Source organism: Heliangelus exortis, chromosome 1 (assembly GCF_036169615.1).
Source record: "Heliangelus exortis chromosome 1, bHelExo1.hap1, whole genome shotgun sequence".
Taxonomy (NCBI): domain Eukaryota; kingdom Metazoa; phylum Chordata; class Aves; order Apodiformes; family Trochilidae; genus Heliangelus; species Heliangelus exortis.
In genome coordinates, this window is record NC_092422.1 from 25257830 (window position 1) to 25279778 (window position 21949).

The following is a 21949-nucleotide window of genomic DNA, read 5'->3' on the forward strand; positions in this document are numbered from 1 at the left end:
CTTACATTAAAAGAAAAAAAATTACAATCCCAGAGAATCTGTAGCAATTACACATAATGTTTCACAGGAGAAAACCAAATGTACAGCTGCAAATCAAGGAATATCTGCAGGAAAAAAATATGAAGACTTTGGAGGGGAAGAGCTGGGTTTCCTAATCATCATTTAAAGTGCAGGGTATAGCTATACCTTTTATAGCAGCTATATAAGTGAAAGGGAAACATCAAAACTTCTATTCTGCTTTCAGTAAAAATGATTTGAAAATTTGTTTATTTGAATGGTGTAGTCTCAGCATGAAAATAGTGAGCTTCTTTGGAGAGCTGTACCAACCCCTTGATGAATGGGGTGTCAGATAATGTTTTATTCCAAAAAGAAATTGCATGAAGATGTGTTTCCTTACAGTAGCTGAGATAGTGGATAATATAGAACATTCCCCTCTGAGCTTTTCTGTTGTTCATGTGGTCTGTTAAACTTTTTTAGTTTCATTATGAGAGACACAGAAAACAGAACAAATCAGATTCCTGCATTTTTGGAGGACAGTTTTGGATTTTGTCAACCTAATGCTAAAGAGAGAAATGAAATTATTTATTTTAATTTATTTTTATTGTTCTACCTTCTGGTTTATTTTAAAAGAAAAAGGTGGGGATATGATGGGGTTTTTTGCATGGAATTTTTGACTTGCTGGAATAGTGAAAGTGTCTAGATCTTATCAAACCTGAATTACAGCATTTTTAAGGCAGGCTTTTGACCTGAAGTCATGCTAGTAGTATTTTCCAGTTGGAGAAATAAAACCTTGAACATGTTTTCAAATAAGTCACATGACAGACTTCAGAACATTGTTTGCTAAAGTACTCTGAAATACTATAACTTTGCTTTGTGCAGTCAGCTTAATATTAAGTATCACTTAATATTATAAAGAATTGTTTTCTGTTTGGGTTGCAGCTATGTTAATGAAACTGTAGAAGTGCTGTATAACTGCATGCATATAATCACCTTTTGGTTTGGAGTTATTCAGAGAACAAGAAAAAAATGCTGCTGAATCCCAGTAACAGCATAGCACTCCGTCATCTGTTCACATGATTATAAAATAATTAAAGGGTTTAAAATTAATATTGATGTGTTTTTTCCCCTGAAAAGCTCTCTGAGATTCTTTGATCTGATACGTTTTAGGGTGAGGGTGCTCTCCAGACTGTGCTGAGTAAAACAGGAGTGCAGACATGAAGCAGCCAGCTCAAAACAAATCTCCAAGTCAGAGTCAGATAGCAAGAGCTCAATCTTGTGTCCTCAGTGCCAAATTATTTTCATGGTTATCTTGACACAGTGAGTTAAAGAATGGCAGAACTGTACTGCCTGTGTGAGAGCTATGCTATTGATATTTCTGTGTGTTACAGTTAAGAATGAAATAGTGTGGAAAAAATAAAAATACAAACCTCGTGGACAAATTCACCAAACACTTTCTCACACCATTAACACTTGATCAGTAAATTAGTCACATTAGAGACTACTTGTGAAGGACTTGGGAATTCAGACCCTAATTCTATTTCCCATTTCTAAAAGACTAAGAAACTCTGCTTCTCTCACCCTCCAAATTTTTCTTTAAATTTAGCACCATATCTGATAAATATGGTATATTTGTTGCACTTCAGAATATGGTAAAATGTTCCTGTCCAATTTACAGGTGACTTTATGAGGCCATAAACATACATAAACAAATGTGTCTGTTCTTTTTCAGAATCAACTGTCTTTATTCCTCAGTCAGCCTATACTATTGAAGAAGATGTTGGTGAACTATTTATTCCAGTCAGAAGAACTGGAGATGTGAGCCAGGAACTGATGGTTATCTGCTACACACAACAAGGTATCAGAACCTACTATAGAGAAAAAAAAAAAAAAAGGCAGAAATGGAAAAGAGACAGAAAAGCATATCTATTGCATAATAAAATTGTTTATAACTCTGTTAATTACTTTTTCATCTAAATATCTCAACTGGAAATGTATTCATCTTTGCAATCTGTCTTGAATACCACAGAAAAAATACCGTGTTCCAAATTTCTGGTGGAGAGGATCTATGCTCTTTATGCAATATTTTTATATGCTACCCATTATATCAAAATGTTCAGAACTGAAAGCACTTCACTGATTGCCCAGGATATCCTTTATTTGTCTGTACCTTATTGTATAAAATAATTATATAAAATAAATTATCGTATAAAATAATATTGCTTAATTGTCATCCTTCTACTCCCTCTGTCAGTTTCCTACTGATTATATATACAGGGAGTATATGGTCTCCACACCCCCTGTGCTTTTATTGTTCTGTTTTTTTTTTTCATCTGGAGAGATGAAGCAATAATTTTGTTGAGACGATCTGGAATAGATATTATTTGTTTTTATCAAATTCTATCTCTCTATAGTTTATTTCTGGTCCACTGATGTCTTCAACTCATAAAATATACTGAAGAGTTAATTTGTAGTCCTCACAGGGTCTCTTTTGTTAATCTGTGTCTCTTGTGATAAACTACAATATTCCTTCAAACTAAAGAACTTCAAATGAATTTGTGGAGCCATGTACTTTTCCATTGCATCATATAGGGAAAAAAGTTTGTCCAGGGACCTCAGAAATGTAGCCTGGTCAGATGTTTCAGCCCATTTTACCACCTAAAAGTAAATAAATGTTAAAAAATAATGAAAGTAAAATTCAGTGTCTGTAAGAGTTTCATTAGAACCATGATATGTATGGTGACTGTTTTCCTTTCATGCCACAGGAACAGCATCTGGGACTGCCCCAACCTCTGTCCTTTCTTACTCTGACTACATCTCCAGGCCTGAGGATCACAACAGCATCCTGCGGTTTGACAAAGACGAACAAGAAAAAACGTGTAGGATTGTCATCATAGATGACTCCTTGTATGAAGAGGCTGAGACCTTTGATGTTGTGCTGAGCATGCCAATGGGTGGAAGAATTGGTGCAGAATTCCCGAGCACTCGAGTTACTATTGCACCTGACAAGGATGATGGTAAGACATCATGTAATGAAGCAATATCCCTAGTCCAGGACAGAAAGCAAAGGTAGCATCACACTGAAATCAGCACAGAGAGGTTGGATTTTTGTATTTCCTCCTGGTGATTGAAACACATGCTTCTTCCATCTTGAGATGTGAAAATACTAGAAAGCTATGTGTTTGGTTTTTTTGTAAGAGTTTAATATTAATATTTTATGGTTTGAGAAAATCATGCATCCAAATTAGGAGTGAGTAGAGGTACCTTTTCATTCTATCACAGTAACAGCAGCTGAGAGGCAACCTAGATTCCTTTGGATTTGATGCTACATTTAAATTTCTGTCTGGAAGTGTCCACATATGCTTTCTGTCTCTCAAAAAGCACATAATCAAAAGACAGTAGTGTTGCTTTAGAAATCCCCTGTTTAAGAAATTAATAACAGAATAATGTTCTTTGTTCAAGTGGTCATTAGTCTTGATATATTGCATTGAAAGAAACATTTCTGGTGATGATTAGAGGTCTGTCACTAAGGAAGAGTAGCATCAACACCATGTCACCAACTGCTTTGAAAAGCACACAGAATCATAGAATGTCAGGTTGGAAGGGACCCCAAGGATCATCTGGTCCAACCCTTCTAATATTATTGTTTATATGAGATGTCTCAGCACCCCATCGAGCTGAGACTTAAAACTTACCAAAGTGGGAGAATCCACCACTTCCCCTGGGAGACCATTCCAATGTCTGACTGTCCTCATGGTGAAAAATTTTCCTCTTGTGTTCAATTGGAATCTCCCCAGGAGCAACTTGTACCATTGTCCCTTGTCTTGTCCAGGTGACATCTTGTAAATAGGGAGTCTCCATCTTCTTTGTAGCACCCCTTTGAGTACCTCTAAGTCTCCTCTAAGCCTTCTTTTCTCAAGGCTAAAAAAACCCAGTTTTCTCAGCCTCTCCTTATATGGCAGGTACTCCATCCCTCTGATCATCCTTGTGGCTTTTCTCTGGACCCTCTCCAGCCTGTCCACATCCTTTTTGTACAGCAGGGACCAAAACTGAACACAATACTCCAGGTGTAGTCTGACAAGTTCTGAGTAGAGTGGGATGATGATGTCTCTGCTGGTGATGCCCTTGTTGGTGCAGCCCAGGATCCTGTTGGTTTTCTTTGCTGCTGCAGCACACTGTTTGCTCATGTCATGGCAGCTCCCATTCCACAAGGCTGCTCTCTAGCCAAGTGGATCCCAGTCCGAGCTACACTCCTGGGTTCTGTGTTCCCAGGTGCAAGACCTTGCACTTCTCTGCACTGAACTTCTTGTTAGGCCACTTCTCCAGTCTGTCTAAGTCATCCTGGAGGGGTGGCTCTCCCTTTTGGAGTGACAGCCTCACCACTCATCTTGGTGTCATCAGTGAACTTGATCAGGGTGCTCTTGATGCCAACATCCAGATCAATTATGAAGGTGTTAAACAACATCAGGCCCAGCAGTGATCCCTGAGGGATTCCACTTGTAACCTGTTACCATTTGGAGGAGGAACTATTTACTATCAGCCTCTGGGTAGCATCTGTCAGCCAGTCCCCCACCCACCACACAGACCACTTGTCAAGAAGTGTAAGTACAACCACAAGCTTCTCTTTCAGTGTCCCTAGCATTGATATGGCAACGCTCTCCCTAGGAGTGGTAGCAGAAAGGTTTCCCAGTACAATTGCCCTCATTTATGAGTGGAGCTTGGAGGCTGACACCTCAACTGTAAATTCTATGAAAGGAATACAGATAAGCTGCTTTAGTCCTCTCTGTGGGGCCATAAATCTATCGTGAAGCTGTGATATTTCCTGAAGACTAATGTGAGGAATGATAGAGTACAGCACACTTTGAAAATCTGATGCCAAGATAGACTGTTATTATCTGCACAGCCATTTCTCCCTACTTAAGGATATTAAAGGCAGCTCTTAAAAGCAGGAAGTTGACACCCATCTAATTGGATTGTAAATAATCAGTCTGCCTGAAATTTCTTGTGGATAATTCTGTGACAGAGGTGACTTTGTTTTCTCTATGAAGCATTTGAGTAATTATCTGACATCAATGAATATGCCAGTTTTTTGTGAGAGATCATATATCCAATGTGAGCTGAAATAAAAATGTGTTTATCCCACATTGCAGTGATAGCAAATACAAGTTTATGCCTATAGGTTTTTTAACACATTTTGATTTTTTTGAATTATTTTGATGAATTCATGAACTTTAGTATTTTTAGGTAGCAGAGCACAGAATATTGGGAGAGTAGCTGTTAAAAAAAAGGATCCATAAATGGGCTGGATAGCCAGCTTTGACGATGTTCTAACTGATAAAAATGCATACTGAAATTTTGGAGTGAGGAGAATGTTTATCCAAGGGTTATGAAAAATAGAGGTGAGCTGATATTAGGGAACCTCAGTTCCTGGGAGGGAACACTGCTATATACTTTCTGTAACATTTAAAGTAAGATACTGTCATTCATAGGCTTATGCAGTCATTTTAACAGTAACCTAGACTGAATTTAAATAAGAAATTATGGAACTTTAAAAAAGCACAACATAATATAGAACTTATCAGTTCATGAAATTCTAACAAGGTGTGATGGAAGTTAAAAGGAATGTCCTTTAGCAGTGCAATTAGAAAACATGAGAAGTAATTTGGTTTATACACTACAATTCAGTTTTCAGTCTAATATTTCCTGCATATATGTGCACCACTTGTCTCAAAACTATGAACTTTTAAGAAGGTATTATGTGACAACTAATAATCTTACAGGATTTATTCAGAAAACACAGGTGAAACCAGGAAAGCACACATGAGCAAGTGTTTGGCACATTAGAATGCTGTTGTCCTTATTTAAGATCTGAAACATCTACATTTGTTGCTAAGCATAAACACTATTTTGTACATTGAGGTGTAAGATTTGGGTAATTTTTTACAAACATTCACTTGTCTTATTGCACCCAAAATTGTGTGCATGTCATATTTGGAACAGTGTGGCAGAAATTTCTTTTTTGCTTTTTGTATTCCATAAAAAAATCACACAAGTACTCCCACAAAAAATTCCAGATCATACTAAACTTACTGACAATTCACTTACCAGAAAGGTTTTCAACCACTTTTTTATTTTGCACAAAAACATAATGTGTGGTAACAGAAAAGCCTACGTGCAGTTTGTTTCATCTGAGATCTCTTTTTCTGCCTGTTCTTTACAAAGCAGAGTACAGAGTAGAAAAATTAGAAATTCCTCTAGAAATTGTACCTTATGTATGTATGTATTCACACATACATATGTAGAAATATTCTTATTTCAGATTGTGTATATCCATACATATTTTTATAACATGTGAGCAATTAAAAAACCTAATATTCCGTACCGAAATTCTGCATAAATAAGCAATGGATTTTAAGAAGTGTTGGTTAATATTGTTTGAAGTGCACAGAATAATTTCAGTAAGTTAAACCAGTCTGCTATTCTAAAAGAAGCATTTTGTTTACCTCTTAAGAATAAAACTTAATTTAGAAAATGCCTAGAGTAAAAGTGGAAAAAAGTTTTAGCACATATATAATAAGCGTATGAGCTATAGTAATGTTATGATACTAAATCTTGTGGTCCACTTCAGTCTCAACATATACTGATACATTTTTGTCATTGTTTGTTTAAATTAATCTTCTGCTTAACAAAGTTTCATTGGGCAAATGTCACAGTTGTGCTTTCTCCAAGTGCTGTGACTGGATTAACATTATGCAACGAATTCTTCAGGTCAAAAGATACAAGCAGCAAAGGTCAAAGATTAATAATACTACATGAGATCTTTCCTATGGAAGTCAAGTCAGCACTAGCAACATTACCTTATCTCCTCAGGCATTCAATGCAAGTTAATTAGGAAACATTCACCATCAGTACCTATAATCAAAGTCTTTTCTTCTTTTATTTCCAGAGAAGGCCCCTAGGCTCTAACTAAAATAGCTGAGTTGCTACACAGTCATGACAATAAATAAAAAGCAGAAGAGGTGTGGTCAGATTCTCTAGTGAACTTGTGAATTTTTCCAGTATGTTAAAGAAATTCCTGGCAACTGAATAATTGGGGATTATACAGCTGTGCAGTGCTGCCAAAGCAAAATCTGGGGGGTAAAAAAATCACGGTATATAGAACATGTACATCTCTCTCTATATATATATTGAGAAAGGTGATTTTTAAAACTAATGCTGCTGTTGGGACTCTTCTTACTTTGGAAGGGACTTTTATTGTTAGATCCTGAAGTTGGAGATGGAAAGAAAAGAGGAAAATGATTGAGTTAATGGAATACACAATGATGTTGTGCATGGTAATCTGGGATTCAAAGTTACATGTGCCACTCAGTGCTAAGGAATAAAAACAGGGATCTATTTGACTCAGAGGGGATAGTTGCTAACCATGACCACAGGAAGAAAAGCATGCAAGTAAAATACCTCTTCAGATCAGCTACTTTTGGACTGGCAAATATCTCACTTGGTATTACCTATCAATACATTAAGATATTTAACCTCATTCATGCAGTTTATGCCTCTTTCTGTAGTTCATGAAAGAACAGTTGCACTTCCAGGAACCATCCCATCCTAGGAGAAGTATCTCAACTGTTGAGATCAATCACCACATGTATTCTGTGCATCTGAATGCCTTGATTGGTGGCAGTACATATAAACTCTACCCTTAGAATGATTTGCTGTTTTTCCCGAAGCACTACTGGGAGTGAAGGGAGGAATTCTTTTCAATTTTGTGTTAAAGTGGCTCCTACTTTTGTAAATGCCATTAAATAACAGAGGTACATATCTATTCCTGCTTCATGAAATAATTATGATTTAGAAAGAAAAATACAAAAGAATCTAGCTGAAATCTAAAAAAAAAAAAAAAAAAAAAAAAGCAAAAAACCAAACATGAACTGTAGAGTATTTCAATAGGCATTTAGATGTTCAAGACCCAAAAAAAAAAATCAAACTGTTTTCCATTAAGATGTGAACTTGTGAACTTGTGTTACCAAATCTTGCCAGAATTGATGCCCTGAACTACTTGTCTTCATGCAGCTCAAGGAACCAAGGGTGAACAGAAATTCCTGAAGAATCTGAGGTCAGTTGATTGTCTCAGGATACACCTATTCTGCATGGAGAGTACAAGAGTTCAGTATAAGGCTCATTTGTAGGAGGTACTTTACATAATAGATTAGTATTATGTATTTAGAAAAAGGGAGATAAGGTTGCTGTGCACTTTTCAGCCACCTTGGAGAGAGGAGTCCTTGAGTTTCATCTAGGATCTTGAAAATACCCATCCCCCAGTCTTCCCTGGAAATGCCAGTCCCCAGGCACTTAGCAACTATGCAAGATCAGCCTGGAATTGCTCTCTGGTTTTGCAGCTGAAGTTGTGACTCTGAAATCATTTCACACATATAGAGAAAAAATGAGATCAACCTGTTAATAGTGTTGAGCTAGTAATGAGGAGCCTACAATTTGATTCCAACAGTATCAGAGGAATCTGAAATTTGATTCTAACAGTACCAGCATTGCCTTGCTGGTGTGCAACAACTTTGATATAAAATGCTTAATCCTTGAAACAAGGTTTGCAGTCCAAGCTGTGTCCTCCATAGTCAAATGTTTTGATTGCTGCACTAGTGGTTTGGACACTTTCTTACTCTGTTTTGTATTGTGAGCAAATTTTAAACCCTTGGTTTAAACCCCAGTATAGAAGAGGTGTCATGCATGCAGAGCTGGAAGTTTGCAGCTAAGTGGAGAATGATTATAATTTATTTTTTTTTCTTCAAGTTTTTTTGTCAGTGCTGCCTTTTGTGGTGATTTTAATTCCATGCTACTGTACTTAGTGTTGCCATGAGAGCACACAGCCTTACAGCCAGTCTGACAAACAGTCCTCTTGCCTTAGTGGAATTGTTGAAGCCTCATGCTGTTCACAGCAGGAAGTACATTAAATTCATTTGTTCCACTTCATTCACCTTAGATGGGCCAGTAGCCATTCAGACTTCTTCTTGACATTTTTACATTGAGGCTGGAAAAGCAATGGACTCAGATTTATGTCAGAAGTTTTGCTGACCATTTTCTTTATACCTTCTCAATAGAATTGATCTCTTACACCTTCCACATGATAGAGGATAGCACTGTCTGGGGATATTTTACAGCTGAGCACACTTGATCATACAGTTACAGTATGGTAATGCAGAAAGCCATTGCTAGAGGTCAAACAAAACATTAATTCTTGAGTCTTCTGGAGATTTCTCTAAAACACTTGCTGCCACTTCCCCTACAGTTATTTAAACATTGCAGATCCTTAGACCATGTTCTGGAAATCAGTAGCCACTAGCACTTGTCTAGCTTGCTTGGAGTAGTGAAATTCATACTGACATTTTCTATCAATAGCCCAAGAAGAGTCAGAAAGTCTTCTCTACAGTGCTGCACAGTAAATACATGCTTTGCATTGTCTCCCAGTGGGCATACAGAATCAGCTAAGTTTCACCATCTGTGCTGAGCCAAATTTCCAGCTGATGATAGTTAAATATTCTGTTAGTAACTTGTTTTTTCAGAAGGACATCCTTATCTCACAAGACTATCTGGAATCTCATTGTTTCCACTGTCATCTGCAGCAGGCAACCCAGTATGACTTTTTGTTTTTGTCAATAGGGATGCCATAACTTTAAACTGAAGGAGTGAGTGGTGAATCTTGATAGTTAATATCTGCCAGTCTGTCAGGTTTTACTTACAGTCTGAATGCTGTAGGTAGAGCATGCCCAGGGTTATATCATGGACTGGAGTCATGATTTGGCCAGGTATCCTTCACCACCCTTTGGAGATGGATAAAATAACAAACTAGTCATTTTTTTTTTCCTCTGTACAGCCATCTTTGGCTACTTTCTCCTTTTCCTTTTTTTACATTGCCTTTTGGTCTGATGCTTCTGGTACTTCTCTGCAGCTTTTAACTTCTTTTGCCCTTTTATTAGGTAAAATCTCTATTTGACCCCTCCCCTTTCTCCACACTGTGGCAGATGGCCAGATTGGCAAATAATCAAGGGAAAAAGTCAAATTCAGCCTATTTATGACACATGTTCTACTCCCAGTTTCCTTACTTGTAGTTTCTTATTATCTCCAGTTCAAAAGAGTGGAAAATGTTCAATGTATGATGATAGCCTTAAACATTTTGGAAAGTCCCTGTTTGCTGTCTATCACAGAAATAAAATAATGTCATATATTACAGTAGGGTATTCTCTAAAGGTAACCGTGCATGTTTATGATCTGTTTTTCTAGCATTATCTGTTACTGACAGTTTATTTGTTGTATGTTTGTATATACAGGTAGACACTCACTAAATATATACATATATATATATGTATATATATATATATATATATATATATAAAAGTACTATGTTGGATTAGTCTTATTTTCACTTAGCAGCTTAATAACTAGGACTATAGTCTAACTTTATTATCTAAGCTTCTTGAACAGAACCATGACCTCCAGACAATACTTTGTCATAACTATTTCAGATGGCTCCTTTACAAGAGAGGATTTAGCTGATGGAGCAGCATTCTATAGTTTTTCTACTGCAGTTTTTAAATGTTTAGCTTACTGATACATTTTTGCAGACGTATGTGAATTATAGTAGTATTTCTAGGATAGTGTGGAAATACAGAAAATGGGTTTTGCATTTTATACACAGTGCACATAGAATAGTTGATTAGCAGAAGGTACAAAATCATATGAACTGTAGAATGTGATACTTTCTGTTAAATCTAGAATGAGTTAAATGAGATTATGTTCTTACATGTCTGATGCTGTTTTCCAGAGCCCAATGAATCATTGTTTTATGACAGTTCACTCAAGAGTCCATAGAAAATCTTTCTCTTCTCTTCCTGTAGCATGTTATATTTTTTAATGCTTTAGGTTTTGTACTACAGATGTTTTATTTATTATAGACTGTTTGAAAATTTAATTAATTCCTAGGAAACCATCTGATCTTGATTGCTGGCAATTGTGGGGAGTAAATTTAGTATCCTGGTGAGTGTTTTGTGTGTTTAAGATTTGGATAATCAACTTGTGTAGGCAGCTTGCTGTGTTCAATTTTCCTAAGGTTTCTTCAAATCATTTTGCTTCTGTAGTTCCTTAGACATCACCATTTTGCTCACAAGTATTCAAAGATCCAAGGGGTACTGAACAACTGAGGAACTGGAGTACTCCATTAGGCTTTACTGACATTGATTCTCATTTTGAACATGTAAATCATCAAAGGGTTAATTCAGTTTGCTTAATTAACATTACTGTCTATAAGGCAACTCTTTTCTCTTTCCTCCCACGTGAATGGAGTCAGAGATCCAAAGGACAGAACTTTTTACCAGGGCTTGTAGTGACAGGGCAAGAGAAAACACTTTTAAATTTAGATTGCACATAAGGCAGAAATGTTTTATGATGAAGGTGGTAAGGCAGTGGAAAGAGTTGCCCAGAGGAGTTGTGGATTCCCCATCACTAGAAGTGTTCAATATCAGGTTGGGTGGGGCTTTGTGTAACCTGATCCAGTGAAAGATGTCTTTGCCTATTGGCAGGGGTGTGGAGTAGATGGTGGGGAATCCACAACTCCTCTGGGCAATGCAGTGGAAATTGCATCTGGGGAGAAAACATAATTGTTATCACTATGACTTTGGGCTTTAAAATCCTAGGGTCATGATTTAAGTGGACGGTGTTACAGACATTACAAAGAAAACAGTCATAGAATGATCTATTGCAATTTTGTGGTTACATTTCTTGATATGAGTGATGTGAGAAACAGTTTGGAGGAGAAACATTGAAAATATTCTTCAGAGAAAACCTCTGGTTTTGCAAATATGCTTATTACACTCAGACCCTTTAGACAGACTGATTATTTTTTTTTTTTTTTTGCAAGAGCCAGTAGTAAACGAATTACTGAATTAAAATGTGGAAACCATCCTGATTTCTAAAATGCTGCTCAGCTGCTTCTCCCATTTGTGTTTGTAGGAGTCTCATTTGGTATCTCACCTATGAATCACTGACTGGGAGCTCCTTCATGCTTGGTCTCCCTGTGAGGTACCTCATGTGTGGTATATATATAAATACTGCTGCCAAGCCTTCCCATTTATCTGCTTGCCTCTGTTTCATCAGTTTGTTGAGAATTTGTTACTGGTGCCATTTCCTGGGCCTCTTAAATGAAAATAATTTCATTCTTTTTAAAAACAGAACACGTAGGAGATTCTGAGTTGGTTTCATGCTCTGTGGGAGGTCTAGCCAGTAGGAAAGCAATGTGTGAAAGTCAGGTGGTTGCTGCAGGCAATAGCATCATGTTTGGCTGTGTCCCCAAATTCTGAAGTGTTTGTTTTTTCGGCTATTAGTCTTTATATTTTTATTTACATTGGTAAACGAGGCAATTATCTGCATTATGGAACAGTTTGACCAAGTAATTGGAGCTTGATGTAATAGGAAAAATCTTTTGCCTCTGTCTTCTTAATCTGAACATAGGAAAAGCTCCTCTGATGCCTGTGATAGTTGCAGCAATATCAAGGTCTGTAGGTTATATCCTATGAGTGCATGCAATGATCCTAACAATACTACTTCAACTAGTAAATATTTTTATGTATATTTTAGTTCATTTATGTATGAAGTCAGTATTTTGGAAAGATAAATGTTTATCAGCAAATCAGCAAGGGTAAATAAATTGTTTTGAAAAGGCCACGTGGAATAGTCAACCTCACACATTAGCCTTTCTCCTGAAATGCTAGTTAAAGCTGGGAGGCAGCTGAAGACTTCATTACCAGTGGTACACAACAGTTAAGTAGTTGTTGAAAAATTCATCCTTTTTAAAGGTACACATGTTGAGTGAGTTGAGTGCAGCATGGCTTCATGCACTCGCATGTCTCTGCTCTCTGTGATTAAGCCATACACTGTAGCTCATCTAGTTATTACTGAGCATTCATGAACTGCAACCTGATATTTATCAAAATCAGAATTAGCTCAGCTCTTTGGGCTGCAAAGTAAACTGCATGCTGTTCTTGCAGCAGGGATGATTCTGACAAGAGAAGGAAAGAGTAGGTGAGCAGAGATGGGTTATACCCTACTTATTGCCACCCTCAGTATTGCAACTAGGGCTGTACTCCCTCTACTGTGCCACTTTGCCCACATTTGATTTATTTTATTATCATGAAGCAGAGAGATTAGATGTGCATCCCAGGACTGCCAGGCAAGTGCTGCCTGTGATGGTGCTGTGTGGAGAGCCTGATGCATGAATGCACTTTAGCATAAAGGGCAAGTTAAAATGTAAAGGTCTTTACTGAATGAGTGTGTATCATGAACCAGTTAAAAGTGAATAATATATGATGGTGTCTGTCACAGATACTGATCTTGATTCACGATGTGTTACTCTACTGAATTTACAAGGTTAAATTGCCTAAAATGAGAATAATTTTACGATGAATCAGTCTGGTCAATGTATATCATTGCCTTTGTAAAACAAAATTATGTGCTTTTCTAACAAAATGGAATTGAATTTGCTAAATTTTTCATTAACTGAAGTCTGTCCTTTTACCTGCTGTAAAATTTGCAGTATCATTTAAAGAATCATTATAAATTGCTAGACAGAAATGTGCTGTTGAAACAAATGGAAATGCAGACATTATTTGCTTGAGATAATCTGTGTGGCAGTTTGGCTGCAGCTTGTAATTTACTTTTACTTGTAATTTACTTTTTGATTGCAAAAGTTATGACAACAGTGCTAAGAAAATGAAAGCTGTTAAGATTACAACATATGAATTTGAAAAGTAATCTGTTTTGACCACATCAAATAAAAAGCTATTGGCATTTGCACAATAGGTACCTGCTCCAGAACTGAGCTCTGACTGTAGTCTTGACCCCTGCTTCTACAGCATTCAGCAAAAATAAATGACTTGGCAAATTAAATTCATTGTGCTAAATGCAAGCTCAGTTGCTTGCATAGCTTCAAGTATGTGTAAATATCTGTAGAATGGTGCTACCTAGTTTCACATGTTAAAGTCTGCTTTGAGAATATAATGCAAACTTTGTTTTAATGACATAGTTTTTCTGAGCTTTTCTGAGGTTTTCTTTTGCTGCCATTAACATGTATTTATGAGAGAAGTGATAGAAGTTGACTTTTATTGCTATTAAAATGTAAATACCCTTTCCTTCTCAAATCTAATGGAACTCTTGTTCTTAACTGCTCAGCTCACCCACTTCATGTTCCAAGAGATGAAGTCTCTTGTGTTTAATGTGGTTTCACCATCTCAGTCATTTAATGCCAGCTGTGACACTGAAATAGAAATAAGCATTTTGCAGGGACATAAACATTGTTTTCTTGTGTGTCTGCTGAGGTCCAGAGGAAATATGGCCATGTTTTTCATTACAAGAACATGCTGGTTTAAAACACTGGTACAAAACACTGCTTTGTACCTTCCACACTACCACGACAGATACTCGCTTGGTTTGGTAACTCGTAATATTCACATCATAGCCTTGTTTGTACTGTGCATGGAAAGAAGGAAGGCAAAAGCTTTCAGGGATGAATGGTTTAACACTACTAGAAAAGATGTAGTAGGAGTTCACTTGTAATCACTGTGTCTCCTCATTGCAATATTTAAATATGTCAGTGTCAGGTCCTGTTTTCTTGCATTCCCCCTGGAAGTGTTCAAGGCCAGGTTGGATGGGGCTTTGAGAAACCTGGTCTAGGGGAGGTGTCCCTGCCCATGGCAGAGAGGTTGGAATTAGATAATCTCTAAGGTCCCTTCCAAACCAAACCATTCTGTGATCCTATTATTTCTCTCCTCCTGAGAATATATACATATAAATACATGAATCCCTCAGTGTAAGCACATATTTCTGAAACCACTTTCATGGTAGGGCTTATTGAGGTGTCAGAACATAAGGGTCTCTTGCATTTGCCCTATCTATCCTGCCTTACATATTATTTGCTCTGACAGGCAAAGACATTGTGGCACCTTGAGTGTCTTGCAACTAAGCCATTCTTTCACTGTGTCTCTCTAAAGCAGATTGTGAGAATGTCTTAAAAAAAAAAAAAAAAAAAAAAGCCTCCCTGGAAGTAAATATTTTTGTAGTATGTTATTGATTTTCTGATATACATTCATAGACCTATTTCTAACAGCATAAGAAGTGTTTGTTTTCCTGCTTGATGACTGAGTACTTGCATAGTTGCTATATGCTCCTGACTGTTTGAATGCAAAGGCAAGACAAAGATTTCATTTTTTTATGCCAAGAAACCTAGGACTAAAGTTCCTAACCTTTCTCCTGTGATTATTGTAACTTCACACCGGTGAAATCTGTGGGTCTGAACAAAAAAGGAAAAACCTCTTAAAAACTCCTTTCTCTTATTTCTGCAAGAGGAACCATTAAATTTGCAGTGGTCTCTCTCCAGAGTGATTACTAGATTAAAGACCTGCTGTAAGTGAGCCTGCAGTCATTGAGCAGAGTGTTTTCCAGCCATGACCTGAGAAAAACAATGCTTTCCCTGTTAGTACCTTGGCTTTGCTGCTTCCCCTGGGGAGCTACTAACACAGCTTACAGGAAATGAACTTACAAAACATTTGTAAGGATTTGTTTCCTAGGATGGGTAACCATGCAGAATGTGTCTTTTATTGAAAATACATGCCTCAAAAGTGTGAAAAACTCACTCTGGAGTGCAAGGCTGGCTAACTGAGGGGTTAGGCATTTTTATGTTTGGCTGTGACTACAGGAAGAAACAAGGCAGGAGAACTCTTCTTCAGCAGTAAAGCAAGCATTATGCTTCAAAAAAAAAACCCCAAAACAACAACATAATTTTCTTTAACATTTTCTATCAAGTGAAAGTTCTCTGTATAGTCAGTGAGTATAAGGGAGTGCTTCCAGATGTCCTCAGGTTTTACTCACTGTAGTGAGTGAACCATTCCACCTCTTTCTGTGTGCTCATTATGCTTGGAAACTGACTGGAATTGCCTGTCCTGGAAAACAGTTAGAGAGCAGACTGTGGATGTGACTGTCTTTAAATGCATAAAATGAGGTGGAGCCAAGTCCAAATCTAACTTTGGAACTACCAGGACATCAGTACAGAGAGAATGGGATAATAAAACAGGTTAGACAGGATAGTGTTAAACCTAAAAAATGCTTGTTAAAGAAATTAAATGTATTACATTTTATACTATTTTAACTACTTTAATTTCACCATTGGCACATTAATAATCATTTGGTCTTAGTAGACATTCTACATTTTTAAACCCTAGAAGCTCAATGAGCCTTTGTCCATCTCAAGAATTTTAGATCATTGTATGTCTGAAAAGGAACATTTCATTGCATATTTAGTATCCAGTTCTGGAATATCCCTGTAAGTAGAATCCTTATGAAAGTTAGTAGTATTTATACAAGGAGATCCAGGAAGTGTCTCCATTCACAGGAGTTATTTTCAGGAGAGTTATCTCTCCTTATTTGCAGTCACAAATATATGTGTAACTACTGACAACCCACTCTCTTACATGCAAATAATGTAGCATTGATGTGTGTCTATCTGTGCACACAAACACACACACATGAGAATACAGATAATGTTGAATATTTATATTTAAAAAATGGAACTGAAAACCTTTTTATCTACCAAAGTTTGATATTTGCCAAATTTATCTTGCATTCTGATGATGCTAAAATAGGTCTATGAATCTGCGCTACTATTTGGTAAATATATTCAGTTCCATCAATTTGTTACAACCCATTATTTTAGTTTTAGCAGAAAAGTAAAGAGGCAGCTGCATTTTTTTGAGTGTTTTAATATTTCATTTGTGGAATATTAAGGGGTTCTGCTTGTTTGCTTCATTTATTTTGTCAGTTCTGAAATACAAGAAAAGTCTTGAAAGCAGAAGAAAAAATACTTTTACATAAAACTTCTAATTTATAAGATATATATATGCCTTTCCAAAATTCTTAGGAACTGCTGTGTTCTCAGATAAAATTTTGGCTTGGTAATAACCGAGTAACTATTTTTTATTACTTCTGGATACTTATAATTAAAATCCTATTTGAACTTGTTCAGCTTTTTATAAAATTAAGTGAATCATCTACAACTGAGAACATTGTTGCCATGAGCTGTGTAGTCAGTCAGGTTGTCCTCAAGTACTTCAGGAAAAGGGTTGGCATTTTGTCTCTGTGATTATCCTACAGGCCTCTCCAAAAACTTCATATGACAAGGTCTTCACAATATTTGGCTTTATTGAACTCAGTTGTAGTCAAAAGCAGATTCTTCAATTCCAAAACATTTTTCCCACTGTTAGCAGTCACAGCTTTTGCAATGTAGGCTTAAAAAAATTTGGCTGAATAGTGGAAATGATGGGCCCATCTTCCACTCACCATTAGAAGGGGTTTAGGTTTCCTCCTTTGGGTTAATTGTAACTTTTTTGTATGCTAGGCATAGCTCTGTAGAACCATAAACTTTTCCAGTAATTTCCTTTTAATTTTTTTCTATTTTTTCAGTGCTTGATGAAGGGGAAATATTTGTAATGCCACTGGTAAAGCACTGGTTAATTGCTATGATCTTTGTCGACCTCATTTGAGTTGGCCATATGCTGTATGGTATTTTCAAGTACATTTGTGGTATTGTAACCTCACAATGATAATAAATTCTCAGTAGACAACATAATAAAATTGTAGTGAAATAGAATCTGTGTAGGTCTTCAAATTCCATCTCAAGCACTGGTGAAGGTAGGTGTGATTTCTGCTGTGCAATGGGAGAACTGAGGCACTGGCTCTTTGTGGTCACTCTTACATGTTTGAAAGAGGAATGGAAGGAATAACAATGAAGAGCTTTTATACATCCAGGATTAATCTGGGCTATGTCCTTAATGCTATTTATTTTGTGAAATTGCTGTGGGTAGAAAAACTGCAAAAGGGAGGGGAAAAACGAGGATAAAAATTGTATCTGTTAAAGGGGATTACACTTAGCCTTCTTTAGTTTTGGTCTTCTTTCATAGAAACTTTGGAACTTAAATATTAAGATAAAAGACTTTCGTGTTCCAGTTTACATGAAATAAGATGGATTTTTGCTTTAAATGCTAGATGTGAGGGAAATAAAATTAAGTGTTTGCCACTTTGGTTACTTGGAAAACATATGCAAAAGTATCTCCAGTTATGTATCATGTTCCAGTCTGGTTTTAGCAGCAGGAATCTGAGAATGTTCAAGTTAAGGTTTCACTATCTATATTTACCTTTCTTTGTAACAAAGTGAAAAATGCAAGGAATTTTCTGGCTTGTGCACAGGACCCGGCTCAAAAAAATTAAATGAGATAACACATTTGTTTTTGCACACAGATTCGTATCTGATGACAGACAAAGGTGAAAATGTAGGAGTGAATAAAGAGCAAAGTGTTGATGTAACAATTGGTGTTCCAAAACGAGCAAACCAATGCTTGAGAGGAAGCAAAATACCCCTAGGAAAAAAATTCTAAACCTTAGAAAAAAAGCTTTATTTTACTTACTGAGAAAAATGAAGTGCTCTCCATTGTTTAATGCCAGTTTTATGCTCTCTTGTTACTTTCAATATCATGTCAAGAAACTTTTATGACATTATGGATATTAATTCTCTTTCACCAGAACCAGCATTCTACTTTGGCAATGATGAATACTATGTTGATGAGAGTGCTGGCTATGTTGAGGTTCGTGTCTGGAGGACTGGAACTGATCTCTCTAAAGCTGCTTCTGTTACAGTGAGGTCTCGCAAATGTGAACCAATGACTGCAGAGGGTAAGTTGCTGTTTTGCTCTAGTTTTATAATACATCTCAACAACAAATGCTACCACACTTGATCTTGATATAGATTCAGCTACATAAGACGAAATTTATGTGTATTTTGCATGTAGCATATCTTCTTAGGACAGATTAGTTATAGAATGTCTCATAAAGAAACAGGAGTAGGAGAACTGGAGTTCAGTGCTAAGATAAATGCCTTCAGATACTCATTTAAAACATCAGCCCACAAAGGCAGCTGGTTACTCCCTCAACAGCATACTCTGGGCTTAGATTTATAATTGCTGGCAGTGTGCAGAGTTTGCTCCTCTGATTTTTAGTGTAGACACTGGAAATTATTATCTAGTATCCTGTTCAGCAAGAGGATTGCTACAGCTGTGTGGTTCAGTGAAGCTTTGACAGACCTTTGTCTGCAGAATCAAGTGTTAGTGTACTCTTTCTATTTTTTCCACAAACCACAATGTTTAAAACTAAGACACCCATATAAACACAGCATGAAAATTCTGTTAGATGCTCATCCTGAGTGTAACAAGACAGTAGTTTTATCTTCTCAAAAGATTTGCAGTGACTGTGCAGAAAGCTGTGTAAAACTTTACTGCTGTTTCCAGAATACCTTAAACACATTTATCATACATATATTGTAAACATCATATTTTGGCTGCTTATTTTTCCCCCCAAAATCAGCATTTGACTTAGTTCTTAACTAGATACTTTTTCTACTTCGGTTTGAAGATACAGTGTCATGTTTCAGTCACTAAGTATCTTGTTTCATTTGCTTCATTCTTATCGGTTTGTTATGGCTTGTCTTGCTTTGCTTAAAACAAAACATAATGTAGAAACATGCCAAACAGAGAGTAGTCTGTATGTAATACTAAGATGCCAGACCCCACCTTACATGATCTGAGCCAAATTTGGTTCATTAGTTTCCACTCACGCTATTTTACACAATTTCTCTGAACAGCAGAGTTTCCTTACAGTCATCTCACCGGCCTTTTCTCCCTCCCTTATTAGTAATAGTCTCAAAACAGCCAACTTTGTTAGGGAGTAATATGAAGTTTCTTTCCAAAAGATTTTATTTCATCTCCAGAGTCTCTCTCAAAGCTTTATGCTTCGTTTCATTTCTCACAGCAAATGTTGTTAGTTTTAATGGAATGACTGTTGGTTTATAATAAAACACAATCAGCCCTGTTTTGTGGCTTGTATCATTAAACAAAAAGTGACAATATCAACTTGTCTTTGTATTATATGACTGCCAAATATACCAAATTTTAAAATTATATTAACAAAATAGATTTATCTAAAATTAACTTCCTAATGGTATTTATTTTTTTTAATTGCATGTTATTCTGTTTATGAATTAGATTTTTTTTTTAATCTCCTTTTAATTGGTAGCTGGAGTAGATTATGTAGGTATCAGTCGCAATTTGGATTTTTCCCCTGGAGTCAATATGCAGACATTTCGTGTGGTAATTCTGGATGACCTTGGACAGCCAGTGTTAGAAGGAACTGAGAAGTTTGAGCTTGTGCTAAGGATGCCCATGAATGCTGCCCTTGGAGAACCCAGCAAGGCCACCATCTTCATTAATGACTCGGTCTCTGATTGTGAGTAAGAATTTTTTGTACCTTTTCAGATTTATGCATGAGATGGATGACTGCAATAAATTGGAAATAGTGGAGAGAAGATTTGGTAACTTTTGTGATTATACTTTATACATGCTTTTTATGTTTTTCTGCCCAGTGCCTAAGATGCAGTTTAAAGAATCTGTATATGTAGGCAATGAAAATGATGGACAGATTTCTGCCATGATATACAGGAGTGGGGATATCCAATATACATCCACTGTGAGATGCTATACAAGGCAAGGTTCAGCTCAGGTAATGATGGACTTTGAAGAGCGTCCTAATACTGACAGTTCCATCATCACGTTCCTTCCTGGTAAGCTCTTGATCTTATTTTAGAAGCCTTTAGTCTACTATGTTTTGGCTTGCTTTGCTAAAAAGAGTGCTCTGGAAAACCAAGCACAGGGGATAGAGTGCACACAGATGATGTCTGGTTTTGCTTCACTTCTCATCTAAAGCGATAATCAATATCAACTTCTTCACCTGCCTTCACATAGGTCCATCCTGAGTCCCAGTCTTTCTGATTAATGGTAGCAAAAGCAGGTTCAGAGTAACACAATAACAGGCACACTGTCAGAAAGGAAACTTAAAAAGCTCTGCTCTTCATTAGGCTGATTTTGGGTAAATACATTTTACTTGCTCCAAAATGAATAATAGGCCTTTCAACGGGTGTATTAATTCCAATTTATCTTTGGGTGTTTTATCCAGGGAGGCTTTCCTAAGGTAGTTCATCAGTATCATGTGCTTAATATCTCATATCAGAGATGAACACAAATAAATTGGAAATTACTGCCTTGAAAGAACATTGCCTGATTCCCTCTGTTTGCGCAGAAGATATTTTAATCTTTCAGACTTTTATGTTTACACACACATAGTATTTTTACAAGCCCTAAACAAGTTCTGTCATCAGTATGAAATCCTTGGTATGCCCTTAGCACAGAAATTGAAAACTTCAGATTTCTATAGGCATGTATAACACTCGTCATGTAAAGCAAGTTGTTCAGTCTGTCTTGATTTAGGCCTGGCCTCAAGTTTTAGCACTGTCAGGTGCTGCATGCCTTTGCCAATGTTTCTGTACAAGCAGGAAGGAGAATCCAATTTGTTAGGATTAATGGATCTGGGCTCCTTAGGAAGTGACTTTCCTATTTTTTGTTGGTTTTTTTTTTGTTTTGTTTTTTTTTTAAGTGTCACTCTGCCATTTATTTCTCCATGACGAAAAGTAGCAAAGAGGTCTTCTTGGGTCATATCTTGTTTTCATAAGTTTCCTGGGCCTGCTTAAGATTAAGTAGCTTCAGTTTTTACATTTCCCACGTAGCGATGATCAGTGAATACTTTTCTCCCTGAAAATGGAGAAGGAAATTTTTTCTCCTTCTCAAAGGCAGTTCATTTTCTATAGGTGGAAAAGATATCTCAGGAAATGAACACTCTCTGCATCATGATCTGGTTCCTCATCTTGAGGAGCCTTGATCATTTTTTGCATGCATAATGATGAAAAATTATTGTAAATTGACATAATCTCTCAAATCTTGTGCTGTTCCCTTTGTAAGAGATG

The 21949-nt window shown here is 36.7% G+C and overlaps 1 protein-coding gene across 1 annotated transcript in view; it reads left to right on the forward strand.

The window, feature by feature from the left end:
• The window catches only part of FREM2 (FRAS1 related extracellular matrix 2), a 125881-nt gene that overhangs the window by 71263 nt on the left and 32669 nt on the right, over positions 1-21949 (forward strand). Inside the window, exons 5-9 of the mRNA XM_071738160.1 lie at positions 1730-1855; positions 2763-3014; positions 18625-18774; positions 20170-20379; positions 20516-20713. Of these exons, the coding sequence (XP_071594261.1) occupies positions 1730-1855; positions 2763-3014; positions 18625-18774; positions 20170-20379; positions 20516-20713 (936 nt within the window). The remainder of the gene's footprint in view (positions 1-1729; positions 1856-2762; positions 3015-18624; positions 18775-20169; positions 20380-20515; positions 20714-21949) is intronic.